The sequence below is a fragment of the Diadema setosum genome, chromosome 14, assembly GCF_964275005.1.
Source record: "Diadema setosum chromosome 14, eeDiaSeto1, whole genome shotgun sequence".
In the NCBI taxonomy this organism is placed as follows: Eukaryota; Metazoa; Echinodermata; class Echinoidea; order Diadematoida; family Diadematidae; genus Diadema; species Diadema setosum.
In genome coordinates, this window is record NC_092698.1 from 5,476,033 (window position 1) to 5,501,261 (window position 25,229).

The 25,229-nt window shown below is 41.4% G+C and overlaps 1 protein-coding gene across 1 annotated transcript; it reads right to left on the reverse strand.

The window, feature by feature from the left end:
• Positions 1 to 24,397, reverse strand: LOC140238158 (long-chain specific acyl-CoA dehydrogenase, mitochondrial-like). Its single transcript, XM_072318097.1, has 9 exons — positions 23,624 to 24,397; positions 22,322 to 22,471; positions 14,284 to 14,421; positions 9,503 to 9,667; positions 6,370 to 6,436; positions 5,357 to 5,521; positions 3,053 to 3,268; positions 2,145 to 2,272; positions 1 to 842 (listed from the first exon to the last, which is right to left on the reverse strand). Exons 1-9 carry the CDS (start codon positions 23,773 to 23,775, stop codon positions 662 to 664), a joined length of 1,362 nt encoding a protein of 453 aa, XP_072174198.1. The 5' UTR covers positions 23,776 to 24,397; the 3' UTR covers positions 1 to 661.
• Between the last annotated feature and the right edge of the window lie 832 nt (positions 24,398 to 25,229).

A 25,229-nucleotide genomic window follows, 5' to 3' on the forward strand; every position in this document is an offset into this window, starting at 1 on the left:
GATGTTTCGCGCTATAATTCTGTAACACGAGAAGGCCTCATCGCGAGGCTTCTTGACTTTCTTCGTTCAAGTCTCGCGCAACTTTTGAGACCAAATTTGCAACGTCCGCGCATACTTTTGCGAAGCCACGCCCATTTTTGTAACGGAATGTCGCTCCAAAACGGGCACAATTTTGTGATTTTGTGTACATTTCCTATGGAAAACAGTGCTCTGTCATGAAAGGCATAAAAACCTGATTATTTTTACAATTAATCACTTTCATTGATTAATTTTGTGCTAATTATGGTAGAAAAGTGGTGAGTGACAATTTCCAATGAAAAAACAAAGAAAAAACAAAAGTTGAAAAACAAAGAAATACATAAGAAATTCTGAAAACAATAAAATACATAAGAATTGAAATGAGTTTTGGAAGTTTTTGTGATGTACAATTGTTGAATATGCTAAAACAGATTTACAGATCAAAAATTAGACTCTCAATGCTTTTAATTAGGCTAAAATATCACCTTGAGCTTAATTTGCATAATTAATTAATTAAAATTGGAAATTGATTGTTTCAAAAAATCTTATGACACAATCTTGTAGATTATGACGCGGGTGTCACGGGGGGGCGGAATCCATCCCCCCCGGCTGAGCATAGCCAAAAATGCCTGCCCCTTTAGGGTTAATTGGAGGCTACGATGGGTCTGTAGATGAGTTCCTTCATGATCTCGTTGCTGCCGGCGTAGATGGAGTTGACCCGGGTGTCACAGAAGGCCCTAGCGATGGGGTACTCCCACATGTAGCCCCACCCTCCGTGCAGCTGCAGACACTCCGTTGCCACACGATTGGCCAGGTCGGAAGCCCTGAAATCAATGGAAGAAACATAACCACAATAGCTAGACACACATCAACACTGCCTTCCTGTAAATCTTTGGATGTCCACCCATCCTTCCATCCATCTATCTTTTCCTTCCTTCTTTCCTTCCTATGTCCAGTGTACCATGCTGTTTTGAAATGCTGACCACTTGGGCAACTTCGAAATGCTAACCACTGGGGCAACCCACATGGAGTCGGCATCATCTTTCCAGGGTACATAAGAGGGATGTGCTACTTTATTGTCCTTACACCCTAGCTGCTCTTCATGAGATGTACAGTGGGATATGTAACATATATGAGATATGGCTCGCTACCACCATGGGACTATCATTGTATGTCCCATCTATTAAAGAGACAGTTCATGTTTTGAGGTGATGCAATAAAACATAACATTGCTCAGCTGGGCTTAAATCTGAGCAGTTGTTTGCAAGGCAGGCACACTACCAACTGAGACAATGGCACTGCTTTAACATGGTAACATACTACATGCAGAGCCTAATAACTGTCACTACCATAGAAATGTTTGAATGTACAGAACCGATGATTATCTGGCAAAAAGATTAACAATAAAGTGTCAATGACAGTCTTTTTGAGCAGAGTTGCCATTATCTGCAAGAAGAGGAAAAGTGAGGAGAAAATCTGCTCTTGGCAAAACTAAAATTATACAGCTGGACCACTTATCACCTCTGCCAAGGAAGGATGTTATGTTTTTATCACTGTTGGTTTGTCTGTTTGTTTGTTTGTTTGTGTGCAAAATAACTCAAAAAGTTGAGGACGGATTTGGGTGAAACTTGCAGGAAAGGTTTATGACACAAGGTACAGATGATAACATTTTGGTACTGTGATCTGGGAATCTTTATGGATTTTTGGAGGATTTTTTATCATTTTACCGATAGAGTCAATGAACTTGGGAGTTCACGCTGTGCTTATTTGAGGTTTGCAAAGCGCTCAAAAGCGTGTGCTCTACTCCGCAAGGCGCCACGCAGCTGGAAGCCGATGACATAAACAAAAGGCTTCTATATTGGGAAACTGGACGATTTTCACTATTTTCAGCATGTGTGCATGGGTAGAAGTTAGCTGTGTGGCGGAGGTCTGCACTCTCAAAGTGCTTTTCTAGTTCACGTCATTTTTGCACATTTATAGCAACAGATCGCAGGGGATCCAGCGTTAGAATAAAGACGACTACCTGATATTTGTCCTTGGCAGAAATTACATAGTGTCATTTGAAGTTGGCTTGAGATTGAAAACTGACTTTTAGAGCACTGTCAGAAAGAAACGACGGAACTTACCACATCTTGGCCATGGAGGCAGTGTAGGTATCCAGGTTCCCTTGGGCTGCAAGGGTCAGACACTCGTCTATGAAGCTCCTGCTCACACAGATCTGCGTCTTCAGGTCCGCAAGTTTGTGCTGGATGGTCTGGGGAAATAATATAGTCAAGATGGACATTCAAGTTTTTTTTTAACAAAGCTGTGTTTGTCAGTGGAGGACCACCTTCATGATCTTTTGATATTCATGTTCATATTTCCTATAATACTTTTCTTCAAAAGCACTCTTTGAGTTCTGTTCACATCAATACACTTGGCATTGTTGAGGATATATCAACAAAATTATTATCGCCAAAGTTCTCATCACCCCCTACACCATCATTACAACCACTGCCACTACCATTACTATTAGTGTTATATCTAACCACATTTACTTATAGAATAAATGAAATATATACTACTTATGTTTTGTCACACTGACATATTCAGAGTCTTTACACAGTTACTGGCATGACTGAAATAAGCTTGCTTGCTTAGTTTTGGAGCCTGCAAGATATCAAGATACAAAAGTGACAAATCAAAATCATATGAGAAAGATTACTCATTGAAGAAAACCCAAACTTAGCTCCTTGAAAGACAAACAAAATTGATAAGGGAGGTGGAAATTCTTTCCACTTACCTTACCAGATGGTGCCAGGGTGTCTAGTACTGGCGCAATATCATATCATTGATTTCTTTGAGGTAGTGTACCTGTGCAAGTACAAATACACATGAATTGTCTATACCATATATTGCTCTTTAGGAGTGCTGTACTGATTAGTGAGGCTGGTGGTTTGCAAGCAACCATTCCAGATCCTTATTAGAAGATTGAACTCTTGGAAACGTTGAGTAGGAGATGGGTGAGTAATGAGCGGTTAAAGGAAGGTGATACCTGAATGTTAGCAAGGGTCTTTCCGAAGGCCTTGCGCTGCCTAACATAGTTTCTGGTCTCCTCGAACATGAACTCGCAGTGAGCCTGGCACATTACCCCGACGATAAGCCGTTCCCGTGGCAACTGGTTCATAAGCATGTAGAATCCCTGATTCTCTGCCCCTAGGAGGGCACTGGCGGGAAGTCGCACGTCTTCAAAGAACAGCTCGGCACAGTCCTGTGGACACCAACCAGAGAACATGGAGATTGACACATCTCTTTTGTTCATTTCCCTGTTCTCTGCTTCCTCCTTCCAATGTCAGGTTGCCATGGAAACACAAACTCTCTCCATCTCTCTCCATCCCAGATGAGCAGGACTTTTTAACAGAAGCAAATCTAAAACTGTCTCTCACACCATGCTCTCAGCAACAATTTAATCCTGTAACACAGACACCTCAACAGAAACATCCCTTGTAGCCATGGTCCAGTGCCCACTTGAGGATTCTGGAAGCTCTAGGGTCATAGATGCTCTCTGGTGCTATCATAGTTTTATTTTTGAGTATATCAAACATGAACTAGAAATGTCGCTTTGGCGACTGGTATGCCTCCGCCATAATGCATGATTTTCCCAATAGGTCTAGATAGTACATGTGGACAATGTGTGATTACATATTCACAAAATTGGCAAAATATTGAAATGACAAGTTTGTCACAAATGTGTTGAATGTTCACCTTCCTTGACCTAGGTTTAATTGGATGAATAGGAGAGCATGTATCTAGGGATTTAAGGACTTTAACTCGACTTTGACCCATTCATACATTTAGGCATTGAGTAATTTTCAAGGTACAGGTGTGGAGAAAAAGTGCAATTTCTGAATTGAATAGTAAATTGTTACGATTTTCATCTGGCCCTTGACCCTAAAATTCATAAGATAATCACTTTCAGGTAGAACATGCATAATATGTACTAAGTTTCAAGATAACTTGAGCCACTTCCGAGATATGGAGGAAAAAGTTAGTTCAGCACTTTCACTTGATCTTTGACCTTTTGACCTTTGAGGCAAAAAAAGAAGAAAAAAAAACTTTCCAGAGAATTTCTATTAGGTTACACATGTATGCATACACCAAGTGTAAAAAAAAATAACTCTGCTGGCATTGCATGATAGGAGGGAAATAGTAAAATTCTGAAGTGTTGCACTTGACCTTTGACCCCATGAACCCTACATTCTCTAGATAATCACTTCCAGTCAGTATATGTATATACTATGTTCCATGAAGATACCTTGAAAAATTTTTCAAGGTATGGAGAAAAAAAAAAGAAGTTTTAATATTTTCACTTGACCTTTTGACCTTTGACCTCATGACCCAAACTTCCACCAGAGAATCTTAATTGAGTAATACATGTATACACTAATTTTCAAGAAAATATCTTCAGGCATTCTATAGATATGGTGGAAATAGTGAAATTTTATGTATTTGACCCTGACCTTTTGACCTTTGACCTTTGACCTCATGACCCAAACTTTCACCAGAGAATCTTAATTGGGTAATACATGTATACACTAAGTTTCAAGAAAATATCTTCAGGCATTCAATAGATATGGTGGAAATAGTGAAATTTTATGTATTTGACCTTCACCTTTTGACCTTTGACCTTGAGCATGTGCATCCAAAAGTTGATAGGCACAACTTCACCCCCTAATACACATACATGCCAAGTTTCATTAGGATACCTCAACAGGTTTTGATAGTTACCTTGTCCACAAAATTCATTACGGACGGACGGAAGGACGGACGGACGGACGGACGGACGGACGGACAACCCAAAAACATAATGCCTCCGGCACCACTTCGTGGCGGAGGCATAAAAACTGAAGCTTAATTTTAAGAAGGAGAAAATGCGTCTGAAGTGGGAGATACATACCTACAGCTATATGTAGATCTGGAGAAATTAAGCTCGGGGCAGGAGAGCAGGAGATGTCGCGAAAAATGGCCTCAAAGTGGAAAAGTTGGAGTCTCTAATGAGAAGTCTTACAATTGAATATATTATGGGAATGTAACATACACAGGCCTTATTCCATGGTTATGAATACATTTTATTCTCTGCTACATTTCTCAGCTAATTAATCCTCATGCGCAGTGGTTTCCAAATCTAGAAGCCAAAATTATTTCTTCCTATAATCCACTGCGGTTCAAATCTGTTTACTATATTTCATACATATTGAAGAATATTTCATGAAATTTTGACGCTGTTTGGTCAGGCTGAACTTGAGATATCCACTAGGATACACTGAGCTGCATTAGTGCCCAAGTTCTGCTTGCTCACCACGGACTTCTGGCCGATTTTCTCCAGGACTTTCCCCTTGGTGAATCCAGGCATGCCCTCCTCCACCAGAAACAGCCCGATACCATGGGCCTTCTTCTGGGCGGTCAGGTCTGTGATGGCAACGACGATCACTACGTCAGACAGGTAACCGTTGGTGATAAAGACCTGGGAGACAGAGAAGACGAGACAAAAAACATCTCAAGCAAGAGAAAAATTGAGCATTTGGTGATTTACTACTAACACAGTCGCATGCATTGAATTTTCTTTACTTTTTCTGCATTTTTTGGACAGAATTTTCAAACAATTAAATCTTTTTTTCCCCTTCTCTATTAATCCTGTCCAAACTGCATCCAAACCCCATCATAAACAAAACACAAAGCAAAACCAAACAATCAACATGCCAAAAAACCCCTCCAAAACCCCATACCAAACAATAAAATCATACACTTTATAGTGCAAAGGTTTAGGTGGCATTGCTCTGTATCACAACACTGCATGCCATTGAGATAAATTCACACACCATGGCACTTGCAGTCTCAGATATATACACTGTAAAAATGTTATTACAACACACTACTCCGCAAGTCTTGAAGACACCCAACATATCTTAAGTTATTGTATAATATGTATAATATGAGTATTCCTAGATACTTCATTGTACTATAGTCTATTGACCTCCTCTGCCCCTCGTGCATTATTCATCACTTGCTCATACAAAAAAAAAAAAAAAAAACACCTCATTTTCCCCCATAACCGATCATGTGTTTCAATAAAATAGAAAAAAAAAGAAGAGACAATTCATTACAGCCACCACCTGGTAGAAAATTGAGGGTTTAATTGATTAAAGTACAAGTAAGTTCGTTTAAAAATTCAATTTTGTGCAGGTACTAGACAGTGCCCAAATGTGGTATTAGCTCCACACATACAAATACCCTAAAAAGCAGAATTTATTAAAAGCAACTGTTTATAGTATACGCTGTGTAAGCTTTTTAATCTCTTCCCCCTCTCCTTGCCTTGCTTCCATTCAAAATGTAGTCGTCTCCGTCTTTCTTGGCATAGGTCGTGATTCCTTGCAGGTCACTGCGGAGTGATAGTTTCAACACAAAACGAAAGAATGAAGAGACGGGTTCACTAACCTGTGTTCAGCAAAACATTTGTGGCCAGACAAAACTTGCTGCAATTCTGATTTTCATTTTTTTTTTCTTTTTTTTTTCTTTTTTTTTTTTGGGGGGGGGGAAATACTCTGGTCTGATTACATGATTATGAAGAAAATTCAAAGTCCCATTTATGTTGCTTGGGTAATGATATTATATACATGATTCTAAAATTACTATAAAAAGTGGCAGATCATGGGGTAAATATAAAACATCTATTGACATAATCATTGGAAAGATGGCAATGGCTAATAGGCTCTTTATGAGCTGAAAGAAATCACCCCTTTATTTCATAGTGGACAAGTAATCAACTATCCCCCCCCCCCTTAAATTCATATATATTCATGTCTTTCTCCATATTTTGTTTCAGACGAGGGTGAAATTTCCTCATAGAAAGATGCCATAGGATTTCTTGTTCTGTAAATCTGTCCCACCCCCTTTTTTTTTTTGGGGGGGGGGGGGTGGGGTTAGTGTTCACATCTACACAATTTTTAATTGCAAGTCGAAATGATCAGCCACACTTCATTGCTGTTTCAGAAAAGAGTGATGATATATTAATAATTTACACTTTTTTTTACAACAGATATTACATTTCAAATTCATGAAATTCTTCCGTCGAGATGTTTTTTTCTTTGCAACTGATTGACAAATTGCCCCACTTCGACGTAAATAAGCACTGAATTGATCAGTGTTTTAGTAGTAGCCATGATAAAAAATCATGGGCGTACATACTCGAGCAGGATTCGAACCTACGACCTCCTGATCACCGGACAGGCGTCATCTCCACTAGACCACCGAGCTTTCGCCCGACAGCAAGTGTTGGTTCTAATCCTTATAGCATGCAGCAGGTACTGCTTTGTTATTCAAATTCATGAAATTCTTCCGTCGAGATGTTTTTTCTTTGCAACTGATTGACAAATTGCCCCACTTCGACGTAAATAAGCACTGAATTGATCAGTGATCAATTCAGTGCTTATTTACGTCGAAGTGGGGCAATTTGTCAATCAGTTGCAAAGAAAAAACATCTCGACGGAAGAATTTCATGAATTTGAATAACAAAGCAGTACCTGCTGCATGCTATAAGGATTAGAACCAACACTTGCTGTCGGGCGAAAGCTCGGTGGTCTAGTGGAGATGACGCCTGTCCGGTGATCAGGAGGTCGTAGGTTCGAATCCTGCTCGAGTATGTACGCCCATGATTTTTTATCATGGCTACTACTAAAACACTGATCAATTCAGTGCTTATTTACGTCGAAGTGGGGCAATTTGTCAATCAGTTGCAAAGATATTACATTGTGTCCATTTTTCCAAACACTGCAAATTTTCAAACAGAACTGAAAATTTGCATTGATAAGTTTCAAAACTGTTCCGCAAAGGATTGATCCTTAATTTCTTCATTAAGCATTTAATAAGATGATGTGCATGTATACAAACTCATCATCGTGGAGTTTCTGTGTCCATCAAAGTGTACTTGCTAAGATGAAAGTTATACTAGAATGTTTAATGTCTGCATACTCAAAAATGTTCTTGTCAGATCCAAAGATTGTTTGTCATATTTGTTATGATGGAATTTACCTAACCCAGCAATACTTCACTCAAAGGATCACATACTACAACTCATAAAATACATATGCAAAACTCAAAGTATGTGTTTAAATGATGGAGAGAGTAATGAATTAAAGCAATTCATGAATTCAAGAATAAATTCAAGCAAGCAAGGCAAGAGCTCTAATATAGATAATCACAGCAGGTGGGGGGGGGGGGGGGAGGTGGTGAGAGAGTCATACACACACATTCATGCACATGTATGAGAGAGAAACAGCATTAACGGCAATAGGGAGTTTTAGATTTTTGCGACAGGGACGTTCAGAGTAAAGAAACATGTTCTGAGCATGTGCAGAAGCGTGTGACAAGTCGATTATTTTTAGCTCGCGTCGTCTGAGTTTTTCACTCCGCGTTCTGGGCTATCTTTATGTCCACACAAGTTGCGACGTAGAGAACTACTTCATGCACCGATCATATGGGGGCGCCATTTTACTTTTTCTACGTTGCGTCCCAGCGTAATCTAAAGCTAGTTTTCAGCACAACGCGGGGGAGAGGAGAACGTCCAGGTCAAGCATCGTCTCAAGCGTCCGTGCGGCAAAATCTAAAGCTCCCTAATATAAGTAAAGACTAATGATCTGAAATAATTTTTCTTTTTTCAACAGACAGCACAGGATGGATTCAGCTAGAGAAGACTACTTTCAATCTCAGTGGGAGAAAAAAAAAATAAAACGCTTCTGCTATACACCACCACCATCACAACTGTCTTAAGAAATGGAAGATATATTTGGCGGGTGCGTTATGCAAATCAAAGAATTTGGGTCAGAACATCAAATAACACTGAGCGACAAAATGCAGGGACTGCAAAAGGTACACTTTCACCTCATAATTTATTGACATACATGAGAGATAAGACAGGAAATGTGGAAGGAAGAGTTATGTTAAAACCTTTTTTGATATGCAAGGTAAAGACATATAAGTAGTCCACTTTTTCATTAGGATTTACATGAGGTATTGGAGTTGTCATGACCCGAAAATGGCACACTGTAATTTGGCAGTGCAGGGCCACTGTGGCAGAGTGGACAGGGTTGTAAAGTCCCAAGTTAAAGTCCTACTTAGCGCACACATCTTTTGGTAGATCCTTCAATTCAATTCCTTTATTAATCTATTTTCATTCTTATTTTATTTTTTTTAATTTTTTTTAATTTTTTTTTATTTTTTTTTTTGGGGGGGGGAGGATTTCTACTATGCCACTGTCTATGCAGACATATTGGTGAGCACCTGACCTATTGGGGAATACACTACTGGCACAGCCTTCTGGGAGAGTAGAGCTAACAGTATAAAGAGGCTTATCAAAGCAAATAAAACAATCTGCATTACCATTATCATATTCACCAACATTACAAAGTAGGTGCATGTGGGGCTAATGGTAGACATCAACCAATACAACCTGCCTGCTGCCGGTTCCGTCATGGCGAGGGCACCGACCTTCCTACCGGCCGCCATTTCTGGCAGAAACCGCTCGATCTGTTCCTGTGTGCCATAGTCTGCGATGTACGGCATGACAATGTCGCTGTGCATCGCGAAGGCGGTTCCCGCTCCATTGACATAAAACCTGCACGTGACACGTAGAAGGCCATTGGCGTGTGGCTTGAGAAGCGTAATATTTGCAAGCATGGCGAACACATGGGGTATGATACTCATGAACTTTATGGTACTGTAGCTCTCCAATTCCAATGCACGTATATCCAAGCAGAGCATCCAGATGAATGCGGGCCACAATCACATTGTTTACCTTGCATAACTGACAGAGCATGGGGAAAAAAACAACAACAACTAGAAACGTCGCTATGGCGATTGGTATGCCTCCGCCATAATGCATGACTCTCCTAATAGGTCTATAATACATGTGGACAATGTGTGATGACAGTTTCACATAATTGGCAAAATATCCAAATGACATGTTTGTCACAAGTGTGTTGAATGTTCACCTTCCTTGACCTCGGTTTAAATGGATGAATGGGAAAGCGTACTTGGGGATTTGAGGACTTTTACTTGACTTCGACACTTTTATAAGTTTATGCATTGAGTAATTTTTAAGGTATGGAGAAAAAGTGCAATTTCTGTATTGAATAGTAAATTGTTACCATTTTCACCTGGCCTTTGACCCTTGACCTATGACCCTCTTACCCTAAAATTCATAAGAGAATCACTGTCAGGCAGAACATGCGTACTAAGTTTCAAGACAATTAGAGCCACTTCCGAGATATGGAAAAAGAAGTAAAGTTCAGCACTTTTTTTTACTTGATCTTTGACCTTTTGACCTTTGACCTTTTTGGCAAAATAACTTCCCAGGGAATCTCTATTGGGTAATACATGTATACACCAAGTAAAAAAAAAATCCTGCAGGCATTGCATAAATATGAGAGAAACAGTAAAATTTTGAAGAGTTGACCTTGACCTCTGATCCCTGACCTTTGTTTGACCCTATGACCCCAAAATTTCCTGGATAATCACTGCCAGTCAGTACATACATATATACTGTGTTCCATGAAGAAACCTTGAACCATTTCCAATATATGGAGAAAAAGTGACATTTTTACATTTTCACTTGACCTTTGACCTCATGACCCAAAACTTTCACCAGAGAATCTTAATTGGGTAGTACATGTACACACTAAGTTTCAAGAAAATATCTTCAGGTATTGCATAGATATGGGGGAAATAGTGAAATTTTGAGCATTTGACCTTGACCTTTTGACTTTTGACCTTGAGCATGTGCACCCAAAAGTTGATAGGCACAACTTCACCCCCTCATACACACATACATGCCAAGTGTCATCAGGATACCTCAAAAGGTTTTTTTTGTTATGCTGTCCACAAAATTGATTATGGACGGACGGACGGAAGGACGGCCAACCCGAAAACATAATGCCTAAGGCACCACTTCGTGGCGGAGGCATAAAAAACAAATGAAGGAAAAAAAAGCAGATGCAACACATGAAATGTATAAAGAGGAAATTCAACAACAAAAAAGAAAAGAAAAAGAAAATGAGATGCAAAAATTTGTTCAACTGATGCTTGCTATGACACACCAGCTATGAAGCATTCTACAGACATTTTGAATGGGTGGAAAAAATTCATACCAAGTCATTTCAAGCAATAATGAGCAATGCCATTAAAGCAGAAGCACTATTTTTTTTTTCTCTCTCTCTATCTACTGTAGATATCACAGACAAACTTGCTTGATGAGCGCAGAAGCTGCAAGGATGAATTTCTCTCCCCATTGCCTTCACGGAACATTACATGAAAAGCTACCAAGAATGTGCAAAAAGCCACCAAGCTATACCTTCCCGCCGAGGGTTCGGTCATGGCTATCGCCCCGACCTTGGTGCCTGCACCCATAGCCGGGATGAACTTCTGTATCTGCTCCTCAGTACCATACTCGACAATGTACGGCATTACAACATCGCTGTGAATAGCCAGATTGGGACCTGCCCCATTCACATAAAACCTAGAGAAACATGTTATGCAGTTTTTCAATACCTGACTTCCATTTGTGCTTGTTTGTTTTTTTCTGTGAACCTTAAATTTGTGCACAGTCAAACCTGCCTTAGCGGACACCTGTCTATAGCGGCCACCTGCCGTATACGGCCACTACAAACAATTCTTACAAGAGAGAAAAGCCACGTTAATGACCCTGTCTATAGTGGCCACCTTTCTATCAACAGCCACTGCTTTCATCTCCCTTGGGTGGCTGTTACAGACAGGTTTGACTGTATTTAGTTCAGTATCTTATCCATGAGATGGTATCAAATTCTCACATAATAATTACCACTGCAGGAATGAGCACACACAGAGCAAATGCCAGGAATGTTTTAATGTGATGTTGTACGTCTTCCCTAAGATGGGCCTTGCTTAGTTTTGATCTGCATCAAATGCTGCTACACCTGCTGCTAACTTGAGTATCGCATATTTGACACAAAAATCAACTCTTCAACAAAATAAATGAATTTACTATATCCACATAGCTCTTTGACACACATTCCATAAAATAAATGGAAGGGAAAGCAAGAAGCTTGAAGGGGAATGAAACCCAAATACACTTGCGGATTGAAAGAATGCAGCAATATCAATATAACATATCAGAGAAAGTTTGAGGAAAATCAGACAATTCTTTCAAAAGTTATGAATTTTTAAACTTTCCGTGCAGTCATCCCTGGATGAGAAGACTTCTACAATTGCCGGTATCGCATATAAAGCAAGATATAAAAAAGTACAAAGAAAATTCAACAATTTTTTTTTTTTTTTTAATGAAAAATACACATTCCCTCTACTTGCTACTGACATATAATGGTACTACTAGTATTATTTCCCCTGCTTTCTGAACAAGGTAAGTTAAGTGCTCTTTCATTAAAATAGAGAAGTCAAATTTTCTTCATCATTTCCTCATAATGTTCTTCAAACATGATGTCACAAACTGTAGTAGTCTTCTCATCCAGCAATGGCTGCATCAAAACTTTTAAAATTCATAACTTTTGAATCGATTATCCAATTTTACTCAAACTTTCAATGTGTTCCACTAATATTGCTGCATTCACTAAATCCAGAGGATATTTGGGTTTCATTCCCTTCTAAAAGGAGAAGCCCAATGTAAATTTCACACATTGCACATAATACAAGTCTTCAATGACATCAAATAGTTTGCATCACAAAGAAAATCATGGAAAAACTTGAGCAAAAAAAGTGAGGTTTTGTACTAGTCAGAAAACGGTTGAAAAAACTATTTAAAACACAAAGAAGCACATCTTACATATCTTTTGTGTCGACCTTACCTTAACTTTTTGTTTTGTTTTCATAAAAGGCTTTGACACCATGAAATCATTCAAGAAAACATGAAAACATCACATCAAATAAAAAAAATTAATAGTTGTCTGTGATTCCACATATCAACACAGTCTAAAAATCAATCTTGCAAACTAGGTCACAGTACAGTCTTAGCAATAGCAACTAATTCTAATGAACGAGAAAAATAAAAGCTCTTAACTTTGCTCTAAATGTCCATCTATCTTTGATCACAAAGACTTTTGCAAAGACAAAAATGATATCTCAAGTATTTGCTGAAGATCACATAGAGTAATTGAAATGGTACATGTATCATATATCTTAACATTTCTCCTATTTTTCTTCACATCACTTGGATACAAGCAACAAAAAAAAAAAAATAAATAAACCCTTCTAATTAAAGATTTTCCCAATAACAGCATCTGTCAATCACTGCTAAAGTACTAATATGATTAACAAAAAACACTGCAGAGAAACATGCATGTTACGCTCCGTCTAGTGGAAGGGACATTTGAATGTTTCTTGTTAATCATATTTACTTTAGCAATGACTGACAGATTATGTCACTGACAAAATCTTGGTTTGGAAGGTTTTTTGTTTGTTTGTTTGTTTGTTTGTTTGTTTGTTTAGGGCATATCCAAGTAATCTGAAGAAAAAAATTGCAGTAGAAATTTTGTCATGAAATGTGGCACTTAAGTAGATATTCTTTTGGCCACATACACTGTAAGTGATGATTAGGGTATTATTCATTACAAGCCAACATGAAGTTGCACTGCAATGCTGTTTGATTTTTTTTTATTATGCACAATTATTTCTCTCCTTACAACAATTTATAAGATTGGTAAAGAATTTTGTTTAAAGATATGGTATAGTATTGGTTGATATGGGGGTTCAGGTTTTATCTTTTTGTGAAATAATTAGAAACCGCTTATATAATATATTAAAAAGCATACAATTCTAAGAGGAATTACAGAACTAATTTTCATCAAATAAAACTTTTAATTCCTCTTAGAATTATATACTTTTTAATATTTCATACATGAATGTATAAGTGGTTTCTAATTAGCTCACAAAAAGTTGAAATCTGAATCACCATCTGAACCAAAACTATACCATCCCTTAAAGCTTTATAAGATAATAATTCACTTCAAGGTATGGACTAATCCAAGCTCTATCATATTTTGAGGGTGATTAAAACATTATTTGAATAGTCCACTGCTGACTTCTTACTACTGGCTTGAGTCAAGTATAGCAATGTCCTGTTTACATCTCTGTCCCTTTTCAAAAGTTATGGTATCTTTTATCTATCCACCTTCAAATCTTTGAGAAGCTTTGTACTTATGGGCAGACAGTTGAAGGGAAATCCTATGAGGGTGGAAAACTCACTGTTCTTCCCAAAGAATGGCAGCCATAAGGATGTCACCTCCAACACCTCCCTTCTCCACCGGGATGTCAACGCCCAGTAAGCCGGCTGAGCCCACCTTCTCCCACAATTCCTTGTCCACCATCCTCTGTTTCTCGTACCTATGAATGGCATGAACACCAAGATGTAAATTACACAACTTAAAGACGTTTTACACTGCTGCATTGACTGTTGTGTCTCACTTAGATCACACCATCCAGCTGATACGTTCACATTTGATAAGCCTACATGGTCTCACTAAATTGAACTGAATTGAATTGTTTTGGGGTGGATTTCATTCTCCAGCTTCTTCCTATTCTTTCTCAAGAGTTCAGCTCTTACAGACAGTCTGTAGAATTTTGAGCAAATCAGCCATACATGTATGTCATTGTAAACTACAATGTAGCATTCATCTTTCACAAAGCAGCTCCCATAGTTTCATAGGTTTATGATTTAATGTTAAATTTTGTTTGTTTCCTTGTTTGGCATTAACAGAGAACCCGAGTGTCAATATGACTTATAGATTATCATACTATATGTGGTGGATTCGTATGCAATCTCTTCAGATGGACACGTTGTTGCAATAAAGAACAAAGAAATCCTCGGTTTAACGTGATGTGGGTTCTTTATTCTGTTACACAGCATGTATCGGCGATGTGTAACTGTGCATACTGCAAACTTGCGCTTGCTAGTGTGATATATATAAATATATTCAACAACTGTGTTGGAATGAGTGGTTCCTTGGATTGTTGGACTTCGTTAGATTGTCCAAGAAACCCAAACTATAAGCAAACTGCTGTGGCCAACTGCTGAGCAAACTGCTGCTCTTGTGGAACCACTGACTGGAACTCTTTGCTAACAGTCTATAATTCAGACCCTAATTTTGAGACTCGTAGTATACTGTATCATTCCATGACATCCTGCCCCCTTGAACGTGACGGAAGTCACTTTATAAACACTCAAAACGTGTACAATAATGCGATTATTTACACAACAACGAACAGATAACTGCTCTAAGGTCGAGACCTAAATAGATCTAAAGTGAAATTCAAACCAGTTGACAAACGAACACTCAAATAGAATGCTTTCTAATGTCCAAACAGAGTAAAATTAAGTTTCACCGTCTCCATTAAGGCAAGAAATCGCTTCTTCGAGTTGATAAACAAATTCAAGAACTTAGTAGCCCAAAATGTTCTGATCAAACGAGGAAAACCAAACAAAGGCTACACTGAATCCTTTCTTCAGATGAACGCTATTATTTACTCAGTCCTTCAATTACACTTTAAATGTCCACTCTCTCGGTTCTCTTCATGAGAAGAATCAGTTTGGTGACAGGTCTCTTTGCGATTGACTTGTCTGCGTATTGAAGCTCGATGACGCGAACCAGCTCATCGTCTCCAGGGAAGGTCTGCACAATTTCAGCCATTCGCCAAGTGCCGCGCCTCTTGTCTTCTCCGATGACGAGCACAACGTCACCCGCTTGTAGGTTCTCTGCTGCACGTTGGTTTTTCGACCGCGGTGAGAGCTTCTGTATGCAGTCCATCCAACGCTTCCAGAACTTGTCGACCATTGCGTTGCACAGCTCTCTCCGCTTCTTGAAGTCTCCATTGTACTGCGCACAGGGAACATCTGGGCTCGGAAGATCTCCTCTCCCGATGAGGAAATGATTCGGAGCAAGAGGGGGATGATCAAGTGGTGAAGATGACACAGCTGTAATCGGTCGACTGTTGATCAACCCCGAAATCTGGCAGAAGACCGTTTCCCATTCAGGGAAAGGCAAACGATCGGCTTTCACAAGATGCTTCATGGCTTTCTTGACCTCTTGCACCATGCGTTCGACAGCGCCCTGATGGTGGGGTCCACCAGGAGGCCCAAACTTCCACTGCACCTTGAAGTTACTACAGTGTTCCCTCAGTTCTGTCTGGTCCAGTCGTAGATTGAGCGTGTTGATCGTGTTGTAAGCACCACGGAAGCAGGTCCCGTTATCACTGATGATGGTCGCCGGTGCACCCCTGATGCTGATGAAGCGATCCAGGGCTTGCAGGAAAGCTTGTGTCGAAAGGTCTTGGACACAAGTGAGATGAACAGCCCTGGTAGCCGCACATGTGAACACAGCACAGTAACCCTTGGCAGTAATGTTGCGGCTGACCTTCACGTTTATCGGCCTGAGATAATCCACGAGCGTTGTCTGAAATGGCGGTGAGAAGGGCTTCACACGTCACTCTGGGAGGTCCGCCATTTTCTGTTCGACTGGTCTTCCTCTATGCCTGCGGCACATGATGCATTCCTTCACCACGCGTTTGGAGAGCCTTGTGTCACCGACAACCCAATACCTTCTCCTCACTTCTGCCGCAGTCCTGAGTTGTCCTCCATGGAGAGCAAGGGAGTGTCCATCTCTGACAATCAGTAGACTGATGTGGCTTTCCTTTGGGAGGAGATAGGGATGACGAATGTCGTATGATACTGGAGCATGGCGAATGCAACCTCCAACGCGATACACTTTTTCTTCTTCGTCGAAGAACGGATCGAGGCGCATTATGTTGGCATCTTGAAAGTTGATGTCCTTCTGCGCTTGACGTATCCAGTACAACTCGGCCTCCTTCAGGAGTTTGGCAGACGGCCACTGCGAAATCTGCTGAGTAAGCTTCTTGAACCACTCTTTCTTTGGAACATCTCTCACAGATAACACTCGAGCTGTGACCATCTTCAGCCTTTGCCAATCGAGAAGCTGGTGGGATCAACGACTGTGGTAGTGTGAGCCACTGCATTGACTTTCAGCGCTAGTGTCTTCGCATTTCGAACGTGGAATTTCTTCCTCTCTGGATCCGAAGTGTCTTCCTGGATGTTCTGCGGTGTCTTTGGCCAGGACTCAGGTGGTTGCTTCAGGTAAGTCGGTCCCTTGATGACCTCAAGCATTCCTTCCGCTGTGGTGCCTCTGGAGACGATGTCAATGACATTTTGATCGGTCGGCACGTAGGCAATGTCCTGGTGAGGGTCGAACTCTGAGGTGATTTCGCCCACTCTGTATGCGACAAACGAGCGAAAAGACTTGGACTGTCCCCGCAGCCACCTTACTACAGTCAAACTATCCGTCCACATCTTCGAATAGGAGATGTTGAAACGAAGGGCATCTTTCAGGGCAACCATCAGTCTTGACAGGAGGAGAATGGCCTGAAGCTCCTTCCTTGGCATGCTTGTTTGTTTAAGTGGAGTGAGTCGGGCTCTTGCAGCGACGAAGGACAACTGTACTTCCGTGTGTTCAGTCTCTGACCATCTCAACCAGACGCCAATGCCCATGGCATCTTCAGACGCATCACTGGCTCCGTGTAGAGAAACCTCTGGCAATGGCCTTTTCCCTCGCAATATCTCAGGAATGAGACATCGTGGGATCTCTATGGTAGATGCTGCTTCCAAATCCACCTTGATCTCACTGACGATTCGACAGAGCTCAGGTCTGTCATTGAGTGGCGTGTCCCAGTCGACATTTAACTGCCACAGTTGCTGGAGTAGAATCTTCGGCCGGATCAACATCCCAGAAAGCATACCAAACACATCATAGTATGATGCGGTGTGAGCCAACAACTTGCGTTTGGTTAGGACATCTTCCATTGGCTTGACTTCTTTCACACTAAGTGTGTCAGGCGATAGGTTCCATTTTGTTGCTAACACAGATGCAGTCTGAGTGTCCTCCTCAGAGTCACACACTTCCTGTGCGTTCGACTGCCACTTGCGAATGTCAAACTTGCCCTTAGCAAGCGTTTCTACAAGCTTGGCTTTCAGATTGACGGCTTCCTCGACATTGGTGACAGATTCACTCAGGTCGTCCATGTAGAATTGATCGGTGACGACTTTCTTCAATTGCTCATCATTGGGTGCGTGTCGATCTATGACGTGCCTGAGTGTGACAATTGCTGCCGTTGGAGAAGGCCTGTCTCCGAATATCACAGTAGTGAGTTCATAGACTTGAATGGGTTGGTTCGGGTTTTCTTGAAAGACGTACCGATGGAACCTTGCATCTTCCGGGCGGATCTTGATTGCCTGAAACATTTTTCTGATATCAGCGATGACGCCTACTTCGTTCTCTCTGAAACGCAGAGCCACGTTGAACAGATCAGCATTCAGGTCTTCACCCTTCACGAGGTACTCGTTCAAAGAATGACCTTGGAATCTTGCCTTTGCGTCGTAGACGATCCTGACTGGGGTAGTTGCTGAATCTTTCTTTACTGCAAAATGTGGCAAGAACAACATTTTTCTCCCAGCTTCTCTGTCTTGTCGAATTTCTGCGTCACTGACACAACGTGAGACACCTCTGTGTTGCAAGTCCCTCATCTGCTTGCAGTACACGTCCCACTCTTCAGGCCTGTCTCTGAACTGTTTCTCTAAGCCATGCAACCTCTTAACGGCGTAGTCGTAGTTGTCTGGCAAACTGTCAGGAGACTTCTTCCACGGCAATTTGACTTCATACGAGCCGTCCTGACGCTGAGAAACACTTTGCTCCATGGTTTTGGTTGCTCCTCTGTTCAAGATCTCTGTTGAGCACTTACATCTTCTCGGTTGCAAGGCTGCTGTTTCCAGGCCGAGGAACTCCTCTAGGGGACCGATTGCCGACACGTTGACGTAGTTAAGCAGAGCTGTAGGGCCTCCTGAACGTCCTCCTTGGATAAACCATCCCAAGGGGCATCTCGCCGCCACTGGCTCGTCAGGTTTTTCCCCAAGGATATACTCCTCCCATACCATCAAGTGCGTGTTGTCAACGCCAAGCAACATGTCGACAGTTTCAGACGAGGCGGCGTGAATATCCACTTCCCGTAGATGGTGATACTGCTGGAGGTCTTCTGCTTGAACGACAGGGGCTTCTCCACAAGGCTTATCTATTTCTGTGACAGAAACTGGGTACGACAAGTTTCCCCCGATGTCTTCGATGAAACAATCTAATAGTCGAAGCTTTCGTCTGATCCTGGTACCGCCAACCAGACTCAGATCGTGATCCTGATAGATATCTTTCCCGGTCTTGGAGAAGATGCCCTCTCTTACCAGGGTAGCCCGACTTCCACCGTCTAAGAGAATCCGCACCAGCTGACGGTTACTTCCGTGTCGCAGATATCCCATCACAGTGGGAAGGACGCTCTGTAGTGCGCCTGCGTCCTTGTTCGCGACAGTCTTCACACTCGCTGAAGTTGTGTGTGGACGTGTTGGTGGCACATTGCGATCCTGTGGAGATGATGAGCCTTGATCTCTCCCTCCATATACGACAGGGCAGATAGCAGAGAAGTGGGAATCATCTCCACAACTCTGAACCTTGCATGGCGACGCAAACTGACATAGCTTGTGGTCGTATGGGGATTTCCCTGCAGGACAGTTGTCATGACCACATCTGCTGCAGATGTCATTCTTTTTCATGACGTCATACTTTTCCTTTAGACTGAGGTTCCTGAACTTGATGCACATTTTCAGGAAGTGCGTATTCGAGTTGACATGAAGAGGACGCTTGGGAACCCCGGAACGCTTCCCCTCTTTAGATTGGATCTGTTTAGGTGGATTCCACGCTGCTGCATTTGTAGACTTGCTTCCTCTGTTTTGACTCATCTCACAGGTACTCGTCTTCTCTGGGAATGGTGACTTCACCTTCTCTTGGAGTAGGAGCTGTCTATGTAGCCATTTGACCAAGCCTCCAAGGGAGTCACTGATATGCTCGTCTCTGACATCTCTGTAGTAGGCGATGCGATGTCCCTCAGGCATCTTTTGCTTGATCTGACTTAGCATGATTTTACTATTCAGCTCCCCAGAGAGGCCGATTGTTTCGGCCTGCATCTCAAATACCTGCAAGGTTTGAACAAATCCAGTCATGGCACTTAGACTAATCTTGCCCTTGATTTCATACGGCCTCAGGTTTTCCAAGTCACGAAGAAGACTGTCAACAACTCTGTCTTGGTCTCCGTACTTCTCATCAAGTACCTGCCAAGCCCTCTGCACATTAATGCAGCCCTTTATCATGTTTCGTTCGCGAGCATTAATCATGGCTTGAGTGAGTTGGTAGAAACACTCTATCTCTGTGAGGTCAGCAGCACAATGTTGAAACAAGGTACGGAAACGCTGGTAGTCCTTGATGTCACCGTTGAAAGTGGGAAATTTCATCTTCTGCATCTTAGGTGTGCAAGATGAATGTCGATGAATCGGAGAGGGTGGAGCTAAGGGAGCAATCGGTTCTGGACTTGTAGATCGGGGTTGCCATGACACAGTCTCGGCTTGTGGTGCCGGATCTTGAACAACAGATGGTGTAGAAGTTTGGGGAGTTGACAGCGTCACAGGCTGGGAGGTAGGCGGCTCATGGCAGCTTGCGGACCCAATGGACTTTCTCGCGCGTACGATTGTCTCCACAAATCTACTCTCACACTCTCCCATCCAGGTCTCCTCTTCTTCAAATGTCGCCTCATCTGTTATATTTTCGACCAGCTCCGCATGCTTGCTTTCAACTTGTTTGAATTGACTTTCCGCCTTGGCTATGTATCCCTTTAAGGTGTCGACCTCACCAAAGGTGTCCTTTAATAGCCTGTCGATTGAGTTTAAGGTGCGTGTCAATCCCCCTTTGGTGTTTCTCCTGATCAACTTTAATTTCTCTACATCAGCCATGGTATGGTTCTGGAATCACAGCCTCTTGATGGTGAGTAAGTTGTTATAGCACGATGAACGTCAATGGTGCAAGTTGCATCCTGAATCCAATATACAAAAGTTGTTGAAGCTGTGGTGGATTCGTATGCAATCTCTTCAGATGGACACGTTGTTGCAATTAAGAACAAAGAAATCCTCGGTTTAACGTGATGTGGGTTCTTTATTCTGTTACACAGCATGTATCGGCGATGTGTAACTGTGCATACTGCAAACTTGCGCTTGCTAGTGTGATATATATAAATATATTCAACAACTGTGTTGGAATGAGTGGTTCCTTGGATTGTTGGACTTCGTTAGATTGTCCAAGAAACCCAAACTATAAGCAAACTGCTGTGGCCAACTGCTGAGCAAACTGCTGCTCTTGTGGAACCACTGACCGGAACTCTTTGCTAACAGTCTATAATTCAGACCCTAATTTTGAAACTCGTAGTATACTGTATCATTCCATGACACTATAGTTGCTTAGTTAGCACTGTAAGAATATTGCCCTGCCACGACCAATTGAAGCATACATCCAAGTAGGCCCATCATTCCCGATTCATCATGCAGTATGTCCCCAAAAAATTACAATCAGATTTACTCATTGATAACACCCAATATGATTAAACTGTCTAAATGCTACTTCAAGGTCTGATAATATAACATCTTAGCTCTATTTTGCAGAAAACCCCATTCAATTTGGTTAAGCAGTCACAGAGAAATGTGGAATGTTGTAAAGCATGTCATGAGTCTGATTCTTCCAAGTTTAGCACTTCGATGCTTTTGTGTGCGAATACAAGACAAAACTTGGAGGGAAGAGATTCCTGACATCCTCTACAAAATTCCTCATTTCTCTTTGACCACTGAAGCAAATCGAATGGGGTTTTCTGTAAGATGTGAGCAATGAGTTATAGTTTCATACCCTGAATTTGTATTTGGATTGATTCACTATCTTTAAAGATATCATTGCAGAGCTCCCGTTGTAATTTTTTTTTTTTTTTTGGACATACCGTACAGCATTCATCAACAGCAAAATTCTGTTTGTCCTTGACTTCCAATTTCTGCCCTGTCACTCGAACAGCTCCGAATTCCCAAGGTGCCTCTCTGATCGTGCTCATGTTTTCACTGATCTGTTTCAGTCATGTCACCTCCACATAGAAAAATTTTCTCTGGAAGCGCTTTTGTGAACTTCCTTAATTCCAAACACCACCCTTTCTACCCTGCAGATGTTTGAATTCATCGAGATCAGTAGCTCAAATGGACACAGCTGACAAAGCCTGGGCCAATTTCAATATCATGTGCCAGCGCAGCTGTAACCATATTGCTGTCTAAGCATGTCTAGTTACTAATGGAACGGTGGGATATGAGACAAACCTGTCTTGATTTGGAGCAACCTCTTCTTGAAAGAACCTCCTGGCGGTCGCCCTGAACATGTCATGCTCCTCGCTGAAGAGCGGCCTGGTCCCAATGTCCATCATGGAGTCTGCCTGGCCTATGTACGGCCTGCTGCTATACTGCCGATGCCTTTGGAATGATCATTGTACTGTTACTGACCACGACAGGAATATGGCAAGTCCATGGTATTTGATAAATGAGCCAGTTCACAATTTACATAGATCTTATACATAGATGTAAAAATTACTTCTTTTTTTCTCACTGGGATAGGCACTTTACTCGTTTCAAAAGCAACGTAACGCCTATTTAATAATGTAAGCTTGCCAAATGTAATATCAATTCATTAGCTTCATGTTTAAACAACAAAAATTAGCTTGTGTAAATACACTATGTACAAATTACTTCTTTTTTTTTCTCACTGGGTGAGGCACTTTACTCATTTCAAAAGCAATGCAATGCCTATTCAATTATGTAAGCTTGCCAAATGTAATATCAATTCATTACTGGACATTAGCTTCATGTTTAAACAACAAAAATTAGCTTACTAGTGTAAATACACTATGTACAAATTACTTTTTTTTTTCTCACTGGGATAGGCACTTTACTCATTTCAAAAGCAACGCAATGCCTATTTAACTATGTAAGCTTGCCAAAGGTAATATCAATTCATAACTTCATGTTTAAACAAAACAAAACAAAAAAATTAGCTTGTGTATCTGTCAATTAACACTTGGGAAATTAAGCATCCATTTCTTTGTTCCTGTGGCGCAATACATTTTGCCACTCAAGTACTTGTTGTGCTGCTTATTACTGGAATATGTTCTGTCTCATTTTTTTTTTTTTTTTTTTTTTTTTTTGGTGCTCAAATTTTCTAAAAAGTTTGATGTTTCTCAAGGTTTGCACTAATCCCGGGGCGCTATCTGGATAGCCAGTGTCAGTATGCAGTAAACACTAACAGCAAGTAGGGTCTACGTGTTGTAGATCTTGTTGGGGACACTGCCCTAGCTGGTACAATTTTTAGGTTTGCACATATAATATGTTTTTAACTGATGTTTATAGGCACTCCCTACATTTCATTTTGAGCATGTTGTCAGTTCTCAAGATGTTGCATGCATCATCTATGTTGCTTGCTTTTGAGGATGTTGGAGATTGTTGCACAAGAATTTGAGCATGTTCATGAATGATCGATGATGTTGATTTATAGTATGCTCAACCCCCTCGTGGACCACCCTGAGTCCATCAACAACACCACTCCACTTTATGATATCTAATTAAATTTACCTCATCCTTGGAAAAAGCCGATCATTGCTGAGACCCCGTTGATAGCCGCTGCAGCAACACACTGCTGAGATACTGGACAAGCTTAATCTCGCGTTCCTGATGGCAGACTGGGCTAAAATGGGTAACAACAGTCCTCCTGTCGCCATGGCCATGGTGCTCAGACCTATATTACTTAGCAAAGTCTTTCTGCAGGGCCTGAGGCAGGCAGACGTTTCAAGGTCTAACGTTAGTATTCTAGATCAAGTAGAGTCCCGAATCCGACAACTGTCACTCAGTGATGGCCAATATTCCGTCACTAGCACTACCATTGACCACTGCCACTACGTGTTACAATACTAACGTAACGAGTTTAACACTCTAACTCTGGCCTCGATCTGGACTGAAAGATTAGGAGAACCTCGCCTCGACCTGCTCACAGTTCGGCTCAAGACAGGTCAAGCACTAGCTACTTGATGCCAGATGGTTCGCAAACATTTCCAAGCTCAACTAAAAAAAACAACCTAGGCCTACTTCTAGAACTCCACGCTCCCAGTATAGTGTCGACAGCCCTTTGTACCATTCACAAGAGGTATCGGAATGTAAACAAAACACACCTCAGCTCGTTCACTCGTTAGGCCTACCTCAATTCTTAGAGCTCGTCATTTGGTCAGTGAGCTGAGGGGAGCGGCTCGGGGGAACTCGGCTACCGTCTCGTACCACGTTAAAACAAAGCACAAAAACACAAAAACACAACTGCATAATGCATAGGGCCTACTATATAGTATCATAGTAGGCGCTCGTCGTACCAACTCGCAATGTGTGCAGACTGCAGAGTACACTAGTAGTAGGCAGCAAGGGATCGAGGCGAGACGAAAATCCCTGGTGGAATGTCCTCATCATAGAAAACTGGGTTGGTCGCCAGCATAAAACAGCTCCTCGGCCTCCAGCCATTACGTAATATGGCAGTACCGTAACCTCATAGCGTGACCTCGGCTGTTGCCATGCCTCCGAAGAAAGCGATTTGCCTTTTGAGCAGAGAGAATCCAGTTTGCACATGAGTTGCTGTTACGTCGGGCAAACTTCGGGCATAGGTTGTCATGCTCGTATACAGTATTAAACCATTTCACAAATGCATGCATATAGAATTTGAATAATTTATAGGGTAAACCGGTCTAAAATACATCAATGAACGAAAATTCTAAGAGATAAAGTTTGAAACTAAAAGCGGCCAAAGAGATTTTTTGAGGATCATGACGATGTTTCACCTGTATAATAATGCGAGAAGACTGTGAATCCCATAACCTTGCGATATCTCATCATTTTATATTTCCCTCAGAATAATCGTTATTAAAAGACCATCAGTCTAGATGGCGCTAGCGGGGACAATACATGACTCAAGAGATTATCACATAGGAAGGGGGGCTGATAAAGGGGAAGTAGTATTTCAAGGAAAAATAAAAGACAGAAACAAATCTACCAGCACCCAAGTTCAATAATCAACTATCCGGAGTCTACATAGAATATAGGCCTACAACAGGGCCGATCCTTAATCTGGTTTGCCCTTCATCCCTGTCCAATAGGTCCTACTAATTATGATAGGCCTATAAAATATGAATCTTTTTGACAA

What these genes read in the sequence shown, in the direction of transcription:
- LOC140238158 (XM_072318097.1), bottom strand. Translation starts at nt 23,775, where the DNA reads ATGGCCATGGCGACAGGAGGACTGTTGTTACCCATTTTAGCCCAGTCT. An exon ending in AAATCGGCCAGAAGTCCGTG is followed by an intron (nt 3,269 to 5,356) that starts GTGAGCAAGCAG and finishes TGGTGTCCACAG; the next exon opens with GACTGTGCCGAGCTGTTCTT. An exon ending in AGACCCTTGCTAACATTCAG is followed by an intron (nt 2,273 to 3,052) that starts GTATCACCTTCC and finishes TTATTTCCCCAG; the next exon opens with ACCATCCAGCACAAACTTGC.